This window comes from Marmota marmota, unplaced genomic scaffold (genome assembly GCF_001458135.2).
Source record: "Marmota marmota marmota unplaced genomic scaffold, marMar, whole genome shotgun sequence".
Lineage (NCBI taxonomy): Eukaryota > Metazoa > Chordata > Mammalia > Rodentia > Sciuridae > Marmota > Marmota marmota.
Window position 1 is genome coordinate 577,612 of NW_026000082.1, and position 18,949 is coordinate 596,560.

At 34.6% G+C, this 18,949-nt stretch overlaps 1 protein-coding gene across 25 annotated transcripts in view; it reads right to left on the bottom strand.

Moving 5' to 3' along the window:
• Positions 1 to 6,227: 6,227 nt before the first annotated feature.
• The window catches only part of Sgip1 (SH3GL interacting endocytic adaptor 1), a 203,811-nt gene continuing 191,089 nt past the window's right edge, over positions 6,228 to 18,949 (bottom strand). For all 25 annotated transcript variants that reach the window (XM_048815181.1, XM_048815180.1, XM_048815185.1 and 22 more), the window contains 5 exons: positions 16,586 to 16,718; positions 12,441 to 12,643; positions 11,334 to 11,398; positions 10,441 to 10,605; positions 6,228 to 8,989 (listed from right to left, as the gene is read on the bottom strand). In XM_048815181.1, coding sequence (XP_048671138.1) covers positions 8,967 to 8,989; positions 10,441 to 10,605; positions 11,334 to 11,398; positions 12,441 to 12,643; positions 16,586 to 16,718 — 589 coding nt within the window. In that variant the 3' untranslated portion in view covers positions 6,228 to 8,966. The remainder of the gene's footprint in view (positions 8,990 to 10,440; positions 10,606 to 11,333; positions 11,399 to 12,440; positions 12,644 to 16,585; positions 16,719 to 18,949) is intronic.

Consider the following 18,949-nt stretch of genomic DNA (forward strand, 5'->3'; position numbering starts at 1 on the left):
CCTAAGCATCTTACCCCTCCAAGGCACAAATGGTTGATGACAAGGGTAAGAAACTTTATCTTTGTCAGAAACTGTTTGGTTTATTCAGTTGTTTCAGCAACTTTATCAAGAAAGGATTCTTCTTCCTTTACACAATTAGAAAATTGAGATTCTCTGATATTAAGTAATATGCCCAAGGGCTCCTCTGGAACACAAGGTATTAACTATGGCCTGTTATCAATGCCGGGGCAGAACTCTTCCTAGCCTACCAAGGTTAAGAAACTTTGGAAAGGAGGCTGCTATAACTAATAAGCCCTGTTCCCCCTTCAGTAACCACCCCCTTCTCCAAGAATATCAGTCCTCCCCAACAAAAAAGAAAACAAAAAACCCCAGGATGTAAACATTCCCCCCAGCCCCTACTGGAGGAAGAGATAAGGTAAAGTCCCCAGGATCCTAGTCCAGTGCATAGGCTCCTGAAGAGTGTTCACTGTAGCCAGCATTAGCTGATGATAATAACTCACATTAGGATTACAATAAAGCACAGTTAACATAGTGTCGGACGGAGAGCATTGAAGTTTTCTGGCTCATCCCAATCCCCATTCACAGGAAAAAATCACCAGTAAAGCATTGCTTATTGAATATTTACCCTGGATTAATTATGAACTGCTAAGTGACTGATAGATAAAACAAAATAAATTAAATGAAATCATTTAATCTGTTCAACAACCCTATGATTTTGGAGCCATAGTATTCTATTTTTTTAAGGTAAGGCAATGGAGAATTACTTAGTAACATGCTCTGGTCTACACTTAAACCATGGGACTGGGATTTGTCTGATTCTAAAGCCCTTGACTTTTGCCAGACCCTTGGCCCATCATCCCCACCACAAACATGCAATGAAATGTCCCAGACATGCACATAAATTTTTAAGAGGCTGGCAATAAAAGAGGTTCACAACTCGATTTATTTTAATTTTTTTTCCAGAAAAAAAATCACATTTCAATAACAACTTACTCACAGGTAGAATTAAACTTTATTCTGAAATGGGAACCTTATTTGCAGTAATGTGTCATGACAAATAATTGCATATTCAAGATTTTGTGAAATGAGTGATAGGGCAAGTTAGGAAGGAAAAAAAATTTATAAAAATCAGTATTTACAAAAAAGTGATATCCACACTTTTTCTAACTTATAAGGCAAGTAAAGTTAAGATGGTCTCACGATTATCTCCAACAAGTCAACACTTTGTGTTCATCCCCAGCGCTCAGCAAAAGCTCTGCTCAGCTCTGCAGGCAGCAAGCATCTGCAGCTTTGCTGGTCTCCTCTGAGATCTGCAGAGAGGCAACAGACCTTCATCATAGCCTGAGCCGGAAGGGTGTCAGAATAAAGTATGCCCTGTATAGGTGGGCATGGAGTAAAACAAGGTGAGGCAACCACATTTTGACTAAATTTAAAATGTATTTTGAGTATTTTAATCCATAATTCTGATTATAAATATTTTATGCCCAAGGCATTTTGTGAAATGATATACTCAGCACAAGACTGTAAGGAAATTCAGTATCTTTTTGCTTCATAGATGATGAACTCTAAATAATATTTATCACCAAATCAATGTACAAACAGACACTATTGTTCTTATTTAAATAAATTGCATTTTACCGTTAGACCACAGCAAAATTTCTCTTGAGTTCCTTTTCTAGTTTCTTATTGTACAAGTTAAAAAAAAAATCAATGTCTTACATTGTGTCTCTTAGTAGGAATGTAAATGAAAATTTGACCATTTCATTCATACAGATCTCTTCCTATCCAAGTGAAAAACAAACAAAAAGACTTCTTAACTAAAATACAGTAGTGTTCAAAGAGCCAGAGCTGTAAATTACTGCTTGACTATAGTGGAACTCTGCTCATAGATGGATCAGCATAATATCATACTAACACTTGGCTTTTCAGGAAAAAATCTTTAGTGGCAATTTCCCAATTGCCTTAGACTTAGAGAAAGAGAGAGGGAGGGAAAAAGGTGGGGAGGGAAGGAAGGGGAGGAGAAAAGAGATGGGGGGGGGTGGAGAATATAAATGAATGAATGAATCAGAAGCCAATCCCTTTCTTCTCTTTCATGCATATTCACATAACAAAGTAAGAAATAAATACTGACCTGCAAAATCAACACAGCTTTAAGATTTTTCATCCTAACAACTCATAAAGAAAAGAAAAAAAATTAATATCTTTCTTTGCATCTTGGGACAGTGATCCTTGTAATAGTCATTTGGTGTATTATTTAAAATGGCTTAAAATGGTAACACATACATGAATAACATTAAGCATTTGTTTTGCCATAAAAACGTCAATAAAGTAATATAAAACTGAATAAGGAGAAATTAACATTTGCATGATATACTCATTCAGTGGAACATTTTGGAATTATAGATGGCTTATGCACAAACTCTGAATGGATTAAAAATTGATCTATGTTTAGAGAAATGTAAAGTAATTCAGCTTTACTGTTTTTCTATTTGTAAACAGACAATTTACCCAGGAATTTTATAAAGGAACATTATCCATTACACACACACTCACACACACACACGTATATATGTATATATATAGATAGATAGATACTGATTTGCAAAAAATAAGCAAAACAAACAATAACTGTGAAATGCTCATTAAAAGAATGTGGAGTCCTACAAAAATCTATGCTAAATAGTGCATTGTTCTTAGCTTTAACTAAAATGTTTTTCATATAATTTTTAGCAGGCTTATGTAAAATACTGTCAACATTTATCTATCATGATTTGGTTTCTTAAAGCTGTTTGCTAAAATATGACTGTAAATTGCTCACTAGCATTAATTTCACTCTGCCAAGAATTTGGAAGATCTTTAACAATTGGGGGCCAGACGTGCTGTTCATAGACGCAGGTCTTAAAGACAACATTTAAAACAAAACAAAACAAAACAAAATGTGTTTCATTGTTTTGCTTACAAAAACTTTAGGTGAGAAAGTTACATTCACTAAGAGATACTAATGAAAAGAGATAGCATGAAATGGAAGAATTCCCTTAAAGTTAAAGCAAAATCCTAGAAGCATCTTTTCAAAATTTTCCTGGCTATATTATTTGCTGTTATTGAAATATGTATGAGTATTAAAAGAAAACTTTTCTAAAGTTTTCCAAGATATGCTTAGAAATAATGTCTTACTGATCCAATAACTTTCTTGAGTTTCATTAAAACACAATATTTATTGTCAAAAATACAAGCAGTGAGGACTATGGTATAGGACCACTCATTTTTGGATCACAATGAATATTGTCCAAACTTGTGGACCTGAAAGTGGATTGGAAAATACCAGTGTGTGGATTAATACAGTCCAAATATATACTTTACATCTTTTCTCTAAAACATTAAGGGGTACTTAAAAATATATTTCAAAGTCAAAACATCTTTTCTTGCAACCTTAAAGATGTATTTAGGAGAGGCCAATGCACTACTGCTCTAAGGATAGAAGAAGGAGATCAGAAATACTATAAATCAAAGGAAAAATAACTTCAAGAATTAAAATTAGAGAATAAATTATTATACCACTGGCAAAGGGTGACAGAGGACTTTTTTCTTATAGAAATACCCTTTAGATTAGAAATTACATACTAAACCTGAGGATGAAACAAATAATCTCACAATAGTCAACTTGATAGACCTTAAAATCTGGTATCCCTTCAAGAAGGAGACTAGAGTTTCAACAGGACATTTAAAATGCAGCTGTAGCCGAGAGTGGTGGCACATGTCTATAATCCTAGTGGCTCTGGAGGCTGAGACAGGAGGATCTTGAGTTCAAAGCCAGTCTCAGCAAAAGTGAGGAGCTAAGCAACTCAGTGAGACCCTAACTCTAAATAAAATACAAAATAGGGCTGGGGATGTGGCTCAGTGGTCAAGTGCCTCTGAGTTCAAAATCCCTGATACCAAAAAAAAAAAAAAAAAAAAAATTGGCACAAAAGAAAGGAAGGTGTTTGTTTTTTTCTTTTGATATTTGGAGATTTAAGCAACGTACTCCTATCTCATTTTTTTCCTCTGTATATTCCATGGACAAAAAGTAATGAAAAAGTAACCATGGTTAATTCATGAGTAAGAAAGTGGTATTTCTATACTGTTTGATAAATAAAAAAAACAAACAAAAACCAAAAAGCCCCATTTGACTAATTGTTTTGACTTATTGGATTAATTTCATGGAAACATGATACTTATATTAATTTTTAAAGTGATTTTTTAGAGCCTGCCTTGATTTTGATATTATTAAAAATCCTAGTTTTATTTTTTAAAAAGTTGCTAATATAAAAATCATGTGACAAAATGAATACATTTAGACTAAATGGGATTTGGCTTAAATGTACATTCTCCTGGGGAGAAAAAAGCAGAAACAGAGATGTGTGCCCACATTCCCCTTCTTGGTAGGTATCTGCATATTTTACTGTATCAGCAACTTATGAGAAACTGATTATTTTGAAAAATTCAAAAATAAAAATGATTGGTGCAACTCTTTTAGAATAAGGCTAATTCATGCCTGAGGCACTGGGTTCAATTCTCACCACCAAATATAAATAAATGAAAAGTTTAGTTTAGTTGTCAAATGGACCAAGAAAAAAAAAACATTAAAAAAAGCCTATAAAATAAAGAAGGCCAACTCACAAGATAGAGGTCTGGGTGTCCCTTGCAAGGAAGGAGACATTTATTAGAACTTGGTATTGGGAATGAGTGACAATGTATGATACTCCTACTATCTCAAGTCTTTTAAGACAATGAAGACAAGGACAGAGAATTGAAAATAAGAGAATGCATTTCAAGCTACTTTGAGAAGGTGATAGCATAACAGAAGGACTCCAAAAGAGAAAGGTAAGAATTTTTCTAGGAAAATAATTATAAAACTATCTTTTTTTCTAAGACTGAAGGAAGTTAAGTTGACTGAATGAAAAATAAACTCACTAGAAAAATGATATTCAATTTAGAATTTAATGCTTATATTAATATATAAATTCTGATATAATGCCAGAACTGAAAAAGATTTTGAAGAATGACTAGAGCAATGATTCTGAAATTTTGAGTGCTTACCAAAATACATATTCCTAAATTCCATCCCTGGAGATTTATTAATTCAATAAAAACTTGGGGTTATAGTGATGACTAAGACCACATCATTGTTCTCTTATGTGAAGATACAAGTGGTCCATATACTTTGAGAAGCACTGATTTTTTTCAACAATTTTGTTATTGAATTATCCTTATTTCAAGGCTAGTTTTTCATATTGTCTTTTACTTTGGCATTCAAATGGAGTGTGTGTAATAAAATAAAATAGGAGATTCCCCCCACCCACCCAAGGACAAATTAGAAGAGCTCAAGGTGGCTCCTGTGCCCTCAAATTAATTGGGTATTCTAGTTGTAGTACCACTTTGGGTGAATTAGTTCATCTATCTAAGCCTTAATGACATCATTGGTAAAACAGGAATTAAAAGGAGTACTTAAACAATTTTTGGATTTTTATAAGAAATAAAGGAGCTTATATCTGTCACTGGTACACAGCAAGCACTCAAGTATATGTTCACTTTCACAGTGTACTGATTACCATGAATGTACAAGTTTCCTTATAACGCCTTAAAAATGGTTTATCTGAATAAAGTGGAATTGTGGAACTTCAGAGTCAGAAGATACTTTACACCTCATCTGTCTGTTGTTATGGTATTTAAATTAAGCTGCTGGAGAAGCTCCCTCATTGCTTTGAGATGTTTTGCCTAACAGAATTCCATGTAAAATTTTATTAGAAAGAAGTCCTGCTATGAAGAAAAGCCTGAAAACCACAGCAGTCCCAGCCTCTCATTCTAAAGAAGAGAACTGAACAGCATAGAAACTTATCTAAGGTCACGCAGCAGGAGTAATGGTAGAACTAATGTACTCATCATCTTCTTTGAAAAGAAGATTTTAAAATGGAAATTTGTGTAATTATAGGTCAAACATTTTTCAGATTGAGATTGTGTAAAAAAAAAAAATACAAAGCCCAAAAGAACATCTGTAATTTGACTTTCTGAGGATTCTGTGTATTCACTCAAAATCATATGAAATGTGGGCATTCTTTCCTTAGAGGTGAATATATTCCCCAATACCACACAGTGAATTTTCATTTGATTGTAGATGAAGTGAGTAGAACTTTAAAATGTAGTATTTAATTCTTAGTAATTATACATTCCAATTATGATAAAATTCAGACTAATTATTAATAAGAATTTATTTTTAAAAATTTCATAAAAATATGGGATTTATTTGAAGAGAAAAACATACTTTTCATCTTGCCAAAATAAAGCAGTACCATTTATACTTTCTATCTTGTTAGAGCAGAGGCTTTTTGAATCAGAATGTTCAGGAAACAGTGTTCAGGTTAACTAGAACTTTTTTTTTTTTTAATTTTAACCCCTTATGCTTCAAATCATCTTAGGATGTACTAGTCTACTTTGTTCTGACCTAGGAACTGATCATGAACCTGACTTGATATGTCTTTGATAACTGAGACTTTTGCATTGTTTAGGATCTTTTTTTTTTTTAAGAACATGAATTCTTATTCTACAGTACTGTGAAAATATAGGCTTAACCTATAATTAAAACAACAACAACAACAACAAAACACCAAAATCTAAATCCCTGATACAAGCTTATTGTGTTATTATTTGACCTATTTTCTGAAGGGGGAAGGAATACATTCTTATTGAGGTTCTGGTTATTCAATATTTAACAATTTTGAAATCAATGACTTCCATTTGGTTTCATGAAGGCCAAATATGGGGTCATAGGATTTCTTCATAGTTTCAGATTTAGTTCCTGGAAACATTTGAATAACGTTAGAGACTACTGAAATCTATATTTTTAATTACATTTTTTACAATATCAGCAAAATTATTCTTTGGAAAAAAATTGTGTTTAATTACTAATTCAGTCTAAATCTATATAAAATAAAATATAAAGAGAAAAACATGAGAACCAGTAATATTTACACATTTTTAATATGCTTTTTGTTAATATTCAATGTTTTTTCATGAACTGATTATTTAAAAACCACGTTTTTATTTTCTTACTATGTGTAATTCTCAATTTTCTGTTGTGTGCTCTCCATTGATTTTAGTGTTCTGAATTTTCCCATGTTTTGGAGATTTAAAAGTTTGAATTTTTCAAATTTGATTTCAAAATCAGATTGAATATTTTTACTTAAAATGAGTATATTAATTAGTTTGTTCAAAAAAGCTTCAATACTACAGGACTTTGGGGAACCAACTGACTGCTTGTTTGAATAGTCAGAATTCTTTTAAGCTAAAACAGGTCATTCTAAACATTCTCTTGGTAGCAAGCATTGATTGAAGAGTACAAATATTAATTTAAAAATTTCCACTATAAACAATTACCAGTCACAATCTCATTTTAAAAGTAAGACCTAAAAAATTTAATTGCATTCTAAAATTTAAAGGAGCCAAAGACTCTTGGTCAAATTTGAGTGAATATAAAATGAAATTTAGCAGTTAATGGCAAATAGAACAATTAATTTCAGTTATTTAATAGTATAACCCAGAATAGGACTTAGTTTATGTTTAAAGTAAGTTTTATGACTTAAAGACAGAATAACATTTTCAGATCTTAATGGGGGAAGATTTTATGATTGGGACTATTGAAGGAGTTGTCTTTGACTCCCCACATCTTGGGGCCAGACTGAGAAACTGCAATTTTTATGGTACCTTGAGGCAATGAGATGACTTAGATGACTCTTTTCTTGATTCCCCAATAAGAGCAAAGATTGACAGGTTTATACAATGAATATTAATCATCCCAAAGGAAATTTATTATACAATGATGTGAATAGAATTTCATTTATAAAGTTTATTTGTTCTTTCCCAAATGATAAAAATGATAACAATTAAAATTCTCCTTCTGAATCTAAACAGGGAACTAAAAATTATTTTCTGAGATTCTTATTCTCAGTGTTTTGATTCCTGTGGGTAAAGAGGAAGACACGAGGTATCATTCCCCCAGGCTGGATGAGAGAGACCATCTGTTCAGAGGAATTGTGCAAACATTGTTAACCAGTTCAACTATGGAAAGTCTTAAATATTAAAGTCATAATTTTGGTTTTAGTCTGACTGGTTATTCAGCAATCTCCACATTTGCTAAACTGCAGAGAGAGGGGGAAGTAGTTAAGATTTTGACATCTTCTTTACTCTTGATTATAATTTAATATACTTAAACTTTAAATATGAATTGCTTTCCCTTTTTACACAAGTTATAAAAATAAGAGGCCCTGTTTATAGTTTGCATTTTTTTATGAAATTTGCAGTTTGAAAAAAAAGCTCTTTAAAAAGTGGTAATTAATGCTTTTCTTTGAATATGCTGTAACCTTAGAATTTTTTTTCTGAAATAGTTTCTGAATTTAACCCACTAAACATTTGAAGATAGACTTTTTATTTAGCACTAGAGTAAAACATACTAAGGACTGAAGAAAAGAAAGTTTCTTTTTTTCTTCTCGTTCCATTTAAGTTTCTTTATATGTGGCACCCCCTTTATGACAGCTATCAATATTATATTTAAATTTTATATATTGACAAAATGCAATCTACCTCTGTAAGCATTGTGCCATTCAACAGTACTACAATTAAATTTACATACCACAGTTTAAATTACATCCATTTCAGGAATGGTAAAATGCTAAAACTCAAGTGTCTAACTGCCTTACTGGAATGAGAATACAATTTACAAATACAATAATTACATTTGAAACATTAACAATATTACACCTAGAAGTAAATACTGTCATCATGGTGTGGTGTAAGGAAAATCACTGCTGAAAGCCATCGACTTTCCAGCTGATAGATCCCAAGTGCAGACATTGGTTTGCTTTCATCAAACCAGAATTAAAACCTGTTTCTCATACAACAGTTCTCCATTATATGAATCCTTGCATAAGATTTTATTAGTTATCTGCCAAGTATTTTCCTGCAAAACAAAACAAAACAACATATCAATATATTATCTGCTATTTTGATACTGTGATTATTATATAGGTAAGATTTCTATTCCTTTTGCCCTATCCCTTGGAGCCAAATATTGCATACTTTACGTTGCAATAATAATACAAACTACATAAAGGTTTTTGTTTGTTTGTTTGTTTGGTACCAGGGATTGAACTCAAGGACACTTAACCACTGAGCCACATCCCCAGCCCTTTTTTGGATTTTATTTAGAGACAGGATCTCACTGAGTTGCTTAGGACCTCACTAAGTTGCTGAGGCTGGCTTTGAACTCATAATCCTCCTGCCTCAGCTTCCTAAGCCGTTGGGATTACAGGCATGCACCACTGTGCCTGGCCCACTATGTAAAGGTTTTTAAACTTTCAATTTTCTACATCAGCTAGTTGACTTTTAACACTTCCATTTTTTGCAGAGGTGTGAGTTTTGCTCAGAATAGGTGGTGGTGTGTGGGGTTTCCCCCTGCATGTCAGAATCCAACTTATTTTAGGAAGGGTGCTCATATAGTTCATTTTCCAACTTGGTTTATTTTTGAGAGTGAAAGAGATAATTAACAATCATGCCAACATAGCAGTTTGGCAGGCATGAAAGACAGGACTTGGGGCTGAGATAAAGCTGAGTGGTAGAGTACTTACTTGTCTAGCATGCGTGAAGCCTTGGGTTCAATTGTCAGCACCACAAAAACAAAACAAAACAAAACAAAAACAAAAACAAAAAAACCCAAAACCATACCAAACCAGGATTCATCCTGGAAAATTATACTTGACAAATATAATCAGCTTGTATTGGGAGCCCTCCCCCTGCCCTACTTACAAAAACAAAATGAAAAAACCTAGCCTTTGTGCAAAACAAAACCTGTCTCATGGTCATGTTCATTTCATGGGTAAATGGTTCCGATCTGTGATTTGTATTCTTTAAAGTTGTTATTAAAGTGAAAATAGATTCTCCTACTTCTCAGCTAAGCTTGCCACATCTAAACTCTATGAAGTCCTGTTGGAACTAAAAGTTTACAAGAAGTCCAATACTCCCATGCCTTAGGTATGTCAAAAATTTTGTGTTCTTTTTCCTTTTTTAAAAACGTTTTCAGAAGGTGATAAATTCAAAGACAAACAGCATTTATCTTATTTGCCAATATAACAAAAGTAGGCTTTATTCCATTGACCTCAATACACACATGTGCATAGTGGGTGACTCATCAGCCAACATAAGAAACAGAGCTAGCATAAGTAGCCTTCCTGATTTCTGACTTCCAGGTCATTGTTCCATTTGTATTTCATTCAACTATTGGTTTGGTTTGATTTCTAATGGGGAGTGAGAAGAAGAAGGAAAATGGTGAGAAAACTATGACCTATTCCTCCTTAATGAAGAGTAGCAAAAGCAACCTTATTTTTGCAAATAGAATTTGAGATACCAACTTACCTGCTGCAAACCTTTTCTTGATGAGTGAAAATCGGTACCCTGCTCCAACAAGTTCAATGTCACAGCCAGAAAGAGTGCTCCCTTCACTTGTGAATTGTACAACCAGTGGGGAAGGTTTGCTTGGGCCTTCAGACAGCTGAAATCTTGCTAATAAGGAACCCACCCCTTAAAAAAAAAGAAATATTACAAGAAAATAGGCAACACAACATTCTGGATATAATTTTGGAAATTAGAAAGTTAAAATACAACATTGGACTTACTTGGAAATAGTACAAGTTTTAGTGACAAAATTGTGATGAATGAAATGTGTCATTGAATAATATGAATACTTCTATTTGCACATTAGTGGAAGTATACTCAGCAAAATGGTGCTTCAAAATTTGGGGGCATGCTGCATGGAAGGCCATGTATTTTCATAACTCTGAATAATATCAGAGGAGAGTGAAAAATATTTATGAGTATGGATCTACTAGAGGACAGGGACATGCCTCCATACAAGCTCTTTCCTGAAAGGATGGTCTGTGAGTTGAGGTCTTGATAGGAAGGGGAAGAGGAAAAGTACTGGAAGGATTGTTTGTTTTTATTGATTGAAATAAATAAATGCAAAAATGGTGTTAAATATTCTGCTTGTTTTTTTAGTGCCACATGTATTTTGGTTCAATAATTGGCATTTTTTTAAACATTTATTCTTTAGTTGGAGGTGGACACAATACCTTTATTTAATTTTTATGTGGCGCTGGAGATTGAACTCAGTGCCTCATGCATGCTAGGTGAGCGCTTTTCCTCTGAGCCACAACTCCAGCTCCATAATTGGCATTTATCTACAAGTTATTTCAGCTTTATAAACTAAATAAAATAGTTTATATTTTATTTTTATAGTTTATTTTTATTACCTCCATTTTCTGACTTCTGAGAGATATCAGGAATCTTCCACAGTATTCTTTGTTGTTCAGCATTCCTAAAAATAAAATAGAAAAAAGGTCTTTCTATGTGCAAATTTCTGTTTAAGGAACGCCATGTTTTATTTTTTTCAAGATAGTATTTTTTAAAAGAATGTTGAAAAGTTTGGCTATAATTTTAAAAATTATCTCTATGTACCTATATTCACACATACATTTCTCTTTTTCTGATTCTAACTTGCTACAACATGGTGAGGTAGACATTTAGAGGATAATAAAAAGTTTAGAAAAAAGTTTTGAACACATCTGTTGAAAGCATAAAAAGTATTAGCTAATTAATTCAGAACATTTAAATTGCAACTGTCATCTGGCTGGCATCATTTAAAAAAATATATACTTTTTGCTTTTGATGGTAATAGGGAAAAACTGGAATGTTCTTTCTAGTACAAGTCCTTTATCATGGATGCTTCTGGCACTCGGTATCTATTCAGTTTCTACCTTCACCACCATGCCTTTTTATGTAGTTCAGAGGCTGTAAGAGGTGCACTGTGTTTCCCAGATACTCTTGCAATAAGATGTTCTGAGATGCAAATTTGGTCCCACCAGTTACAGGCTCAGTTTGAGACCTGGAAGGAGAGGGAGGCAGAGGCCCTTTTCTTGCTGCCTTCACTATTTCCCTCTGGCCAGCCACCCAACTGAGACATGGAGTTCTTCTAACACAGGGGTGCAGTCTGGTCTTTAGTGTCACAGGTGTTGAGAGGCAGGAACTTCCTGATCCTTGCATCAGAGTTACAGGAGTGGGCTCTTGAGTTTAGTGATTCCACTGGTAGTCTCCTGATTTTTTTCCTTCCCACAGCTATGGCAGACACAGCCAGTCCCCTGGTGGGCCAGTTCTTACAATGTTTGGGAAACATTCTTGGAGCTACAGCCTGTTCCTTTAGCACTTCCACCATCATGGAAGCATTGAAATCCTTGTACTAAATCATTATTGCTTAAAATAATATTTCCTGCCCTGAACCCTCCAACATTGGCCTACTATGATCTGCTACAGGAAACACAAATGCCAAGGAGTCTGCAACCGGGGGATGAGCAGTTTCTTACCAGACTGCGGGTGGAAGCACGGCCTGGAGCTTGGTCACGCCTCCGTCTATGGGGACCAGGAACTGCACATTGTTCAGGGCCACGGCTGTGGTCATCGAATCCGTGTTGTATTTGTAATCTATGCGCAGGTCAGTGCTCGCAGGCTCACATCGCCAGTTCACTGCCAGGTTCAGAGGCGTGGACTGAATGCCCTGGGCAGATACCTTTCCAAACAACAGGAAAGGGAGCATTTAAGGTTCAAACATTAATGTGAAACTAAACCAGAAGCTCTGGTTATCTTCCAAAAGAATGGTTTTAGGTATCAAAATATCATAATGTTGTTTGTGTGGCTCACAAAGGAACACTCAGTGAAAAGCACTATAAAGGGTACTATGTGAGACAGAGCTGGGTACTTCAGGCAAACTGTTCCAGATTAAAAACATAAAGTCAATTGCTCAAATCTCTAGGGCACTTTAGAATTTACAGTGCATTTCCTTCTGATTAGGGAGGTGGGATAGCACACTGGTTAGGGGCTGAGACCACAAAGGCCACAAAGCTACACAGTCCTGGTGTGAATTCAGATTTTGCTACTTAGAAGCTTGGACATAATCTCACTGAGCCTCAGTTATTTCCTTGTATGCCTAATGGGAATTATGATAATAATATTTTCCCACAGGGCTGTCAGGAAGATTGAAGGAGATAAAATAGCACAGGTCCAGCACGGAGCAAGGAATTAATATTTTAATAAATGTTTCCTATTAATATTCTCACCATATTTGCTCTTCACAACAAATTGTGAGATAGACAAAAAGGGTTATTATTACACATTTGTGATTTTCCAGAGGAAAGACTTGACCTCTGGTCCTCTAACTCGAAGAACTACTTTCTGATTTGAACCAACCATGAGTTAGTTAGACCAAAACAAAGTCAGATTTGAAGAATCAACAGCATTTTGTCTTCTCTAAAGACTAATATAATTTCGAATTCTGGGTCCACAGTGAAAAATTCAGTGTTATCAGTATTTGATTATGATTGTGAATAGATCTCTTGGAGATTCTCCTCTGCTAGGTTTGTATACACTGCAGGGACTGCATGGGGGATGTCTTTGAGCTTGGATTTTTATTCAGGGAATATGGGTTTTGCTGCTTTTGAAGAACATACACAACTCACTGGAAATGGCAGCACATATGAATGCCCTGGGAAAGGGTCCTCAGGGTGGGTTGGCTCACAAGCAGGGGTGGTTGTTGTAGACAGTCCAGAAATGGGTTCTTTTTTAAAAAAACATATCAGTGCATTTTAATTATGGAATAACAGGTTCTACTGTGACATATTCGTATGTGCACATGACATACTTTGATCACATCCACTTTACCATTATTCTCCCGTACCCTCCCCCTCTCCTCCTCTCCTCCTCGGATCCTCCTTTATAAGATGACAGATATGACTTTTGATGAAAATTTTAACCAGACAGCCACTATAATAGTTTTTAAACTTAAAATACTGTTAGCTGTACAATCCTTCCTACAAATAAACTTTTTTTTTGGGAAATCTGTTATCTAAAGTAGATCAAAAGCCAGGCAGCACCTTCCTCCCCATGCTTTTTCTGCACTCTCTCCTTCTCTACCACCCTCAGTAGTAGTTCTCAACTCCATAAGTGTTCCTCTACCCAGGGAGGGGCTTTTTGCATAGGTGAAGATGCATTTTTGATTGTCCCAATTTCTGGGATATGCTATTGGTGGCTACAGACTAAACATGCTGTGATTTGAGGGCAGTCCCACAAAATGCTAGCAGTGTCCCCAACCCCATCTCCTTGCATTGTTGAAAAACAACAATACAACTGAATCACAGCAAAAAGTTCAGAGTACTTTGAAATATAGTAGGCTACGAGCTCCTTATAATAACCTATAAAATATCTAGATGGGTATATTTTTACCCTTATTTTCAGCTGCAGAAAGGGTTCTGGGAAATTAAGTACCCAAGGTCAGGGGCCATTAAGAAACTTACTTAATTTCAGAATTTAATCTCTTGCCTACACTTTACATTTTACACAAAGCTCATATGGCAATAAGTGAATTATCTACTCTCTAGAGTCAATAACAAACAGAGAGAATACAAATATTGCACAGGATTTAGAAGTTTAAAAATATTTTAATCTGAAATGAAAATGTAGATAGAGTGTTTGTAATTAGATTCACGAAGGGAAATAACTACAGTTTTCTTTTCACAGTTGGACAGGAGAACACACATTGTACCCTGAAATTTAACTGTTAAGGTGAAAATGAAATTTGGACGTTCCATTTCTTATTCCTTCTCATTTCTCTTACAAGCTCACGGCAGCCACTAGACATGTTTAAATATTTTGGAAAAAAGTTAAGTAAAATACATTTTCTATTATATTTTACTTATAAAAGTAATGAATTTATGCCATAGCATATGTTTGTTGGTACTATATAACCTATGATATTTAAAGCTTAAATGATACTGAAGTACGGCAGAAAAATAAATGGGTAAAAAGGAGACATAAAGGAAGGGCAGGAAATAAAATTTTAATTTAAAGTTTTGCATACTTTTCCAGGACTCTCACACTCAGTCTTTTACCAAGGCTTGTTACTGCCAAATTCCTGGGAGATCTGTAATTCTATCTTAGCACTGTTAATTAACACCCCCCCACAAATAGATTAAGTAATGATAGATATAGTATCTTGAGGAACCTAAACTTAGGGAACTTTCCAGTGCTATCTATTGATCAGATAATGAAGACCCTGTCTGCCTAAGGATTCAGAGATTGACCAGACCACCAGAAACCTCCTAGAGATTTCAGGACTAATATCATCCCGATATACCTTTCCATACTGACTTCTCACCAAATTTCCTTTAGAAAGAGAGCCAGCCCGCCCCCACCCCAGTGTGTTTCTGAATGGTCTGCATTCTCCCTTGAATGCATATCTACTTTCTGAAATAAACCTATCTATGTCGCTGACTGATGGTGCTAACATTCTTTTCCAGCATGAAAGTCAAGGACCTTGCTGAGTTGAATTACCATCACCCTTCTTCAGAGACAACTCTGCTCCTGTGACAATACTATCCTCAGGCAAAAACTTCACATTTGTTTGCATTTATGTAATATGCACCACCATATGGATATTCCACTTTCAAACAACATTTCAAGTAAGTTTTTTTCCAAACTACAGAGTGCACTAGAACCACTTGGGTAACTTATTAAAAATACAGGTACCTAGGTTGACACAAGTAAATACAAATACCTGGTGGTGTCAGGGTGAAGGTACATATTATGTCTAAATGTCTGCACATATATTTATTTTTGGCATCAGTTCAGAGCCAGCATTGGTCTATGGATTCTCTGGTAACTACACTGTGCAGTCATTTTTGAGAATGTACTGATTTCTATTAAAATGCAACTTTCCTCATACAAAGAAAAATACTCTGAATATATTTACTCATCAAAATGATAATGCATTAAAAACAATATAGGAGAGGCCGAGGATGTAACTCAGTGGAACGGCACTTGCTTAGCATGCTCAAGGTCCTGGGTTGGATCTCCAGTACAGGGAAACAAAAAATCAAGGAGGTCAAGTAACTGAGAATCAGGTGGACACTCAGACAGGTAATGTTGTTTCTAATAGACTTATTTACTAGATCAGTAATAATTTCAGGTAAGGGTAATCCTAGGCACAAAAAGAAAGCTCTCAGATACAATATTATATTTTATCAAACATATTTTTGACTTTGAGTTATTTCTTAAGCTTTGTTAGAATGGTTTCATAGGAATATTGCACTATGAAAAAATCTAGTTTATTTACATGTAATCATTTGAAAAAGAGGCTTTAGAACACTAGTGGTCTTAAAATTGCAGTGATCTAGTTTAATGATACTTACACTTTTAATATAATTTTTTGTTATCTTCATTTTGTCACATTTCTTTAACTTTTTAAGAGAATATTTCATTTATAAGTTTAAATAAAGATACACATGAATGTTATTGTCATTGGTCACAAAGTAGCTCTTTAAGGTGTCCATTTCCTTATATTGACAGCCTTCATATAATATTAAAAGAAATACTATTTTATTTATTTTTATTTAATATTAGGTACTTTAGAATGTAAACTGTAATGTGAAAGACACCCTGGCCATATAAATAGGCTTACCTGATATTTGAGCATGTCCACATTGTAATATGTAGCCTGGGGTTTTTGTTCAGACACTTTCTTCAGGTGAGTCATCAGATTTGGCATGTTTACCCAGAATTCCTTGGTATTGGCATCATTTTGTGTATTATCACTATTTAATTGGGAAGAAAAATGATTAAATAGCAGCTTATAACAAATAGCATCTACACAAGCAGCATCATAGAAAATTGCCATCTGATTTCTGTATCCACCCTGGACAACTGGTAGAGATTATATAATTCACAGTTGTGTAGTTTAAGTACAAATGTGGTTCTGAACAGTATCATGTTAACAAATTAATATTGATATCGAGGAAATACTGTGTTCTAATTCTCAGTGGGTACCTAGTAACATTAACTAGTCACCAATCATGGTTAATCATGATTGCTATAAACCATGATATTCATGGTTGCTTTAAAAAACGAATTATAATCTGAATTTAATAGCTCATCTCAGTTTTGTCTAAATTTGTCAGTTAATGCAATTAAAAAGCTGAACATGTTTATTTGTTTTGAATTCACTTGAGCCATAGGTTTTAGAAATTATCCAGTTAAAGAATTGGCCAAAGGCAAACACGGTCTTTATTACTGGCCAAGGAGAAAAGGGTGACACTAAAATTCCCATGCTACCTTTTCAACATTTAAGCCTTCATTCAAGAGTATCTAAACCATAAAAGACATCACTTCACATCCAAGATGATCCTAGAGTGTAAGTGATGGTAACCATGGTAGTTACAATGGAAGAGCAGAGAGCAGTCTTGATGAACCCAGGAGGGTGGAATCCCTGTGAGTCACTAGTTTTACTCAGAGGCATGTCCACAGACCACCCTTTTAATCCATCTTGTAGATGCTTGTCTCAATAATAATAAGAATCAAGCAAGAGTGCACAAAGCATTTGTTCATTTCCAACATATCAAGGAAACCGAGACCCCATGTGAGTTTGTAACTGGACACACAGCTTGTTTACAGACATCTTACTTTCAGAATATAAATCTATAATTTTGTAGCTGTAATTCTTGAGCACCCATTATGTTCCAGGCATTCTGCTAGATACATTATAAACTATTACATTAAAATCTACCCTGCAAAGGAAGCATTATCTTCAACTTAAAAGATGAGTAAATTTATAATACAAGAAAATTAATGGTTCAGAAAAGAGAAGGTTGATAAAGTGAAAAAGAGATAAAGGGAGATCAAAAGTGAGATGCTACCATTTAGTCTCTAGAAGGCAAACAAATCAAGAAAGCAGAGTTACAAAACTCAGGGCCTTAAAACTACCATTGGTCTGTTAGGAGAGGGTGGCATCTAGGAGGGAAGAGGTCAGGTATCAGTGAGTGTGACCTGTGTGGTTCTGGTAGGCTCTGGTATGAGGTGCTTGCCAACAAAGCAAAGCTCTTTGAATCTTATGGGGCCCGGGAAAGAGTCCTGGCCCTTGAGACTTTTTCCCTGTTCAAGCCGAACCAAGGATATTGATCAGGGCTTTTCATTTTACTTTTATTTTAAAACATCTAAGTTATCCCAAGCTCCCAGAGTTGTCACTACACAAGGAGGCAGGAGATAAGAGCAATGGGAGGTCAGTGAAATTAAGTAATTTGCTTAAGGTCACAGCGAATATGTAATAGGACCAGGATTCCAACCCTGATCTGTTGCATTTGTCAAACTTTCCCACTAGACCATAGCAGAGGTTCAGAATTAATATCTAGCAGGTTGCCATTCATTTATATTAAGTAGAGCTGAATAATTGGGAGGATCTTAATCATGCTATTTTTATTAATTTTATTTATTTCTTTTTTAAATTAATTTTTAAAATTTATATATGACAGTGGAATGCATTACAATTCTTATTACACAAATAGAGCACAATTTTTCATATCTCTGGTTGTATACAAAGTATATTCACACCAATTTGTGTCTTTATACATGTACTTTGGATAATAATGTCCATCACATTCCACCATCATTTCTAACCCCATTTCTAACCCTCCCTTCCCCTCCCACCTCTCTGCCCTATCTAGAGTTTGTCTTTTCCTCCCATGCTCCCCATCCCTACCCCACTATGAATCATCCTCCTTATATCAGAGAAAACATTCAGCATTTGTTTTTTGAGATTGGCTAACTTCACTTAGCACTATCTTATCCAACCAACTCTATCCATTTACCTGCAAATGCCATGATTTTATTCTCTTTTATTACAGAGTAATATTCCATTGTGTGTATATACCACATTTTTAAAATCCATTTATATATTGAAGGGCATCTAGATTGGTTCCACAGTTTAGCTATTGTGAGTTGTGCTGCTATAAACATTGTCTCCTCGGTCTATACCCAAAGGACTTAAAATCAT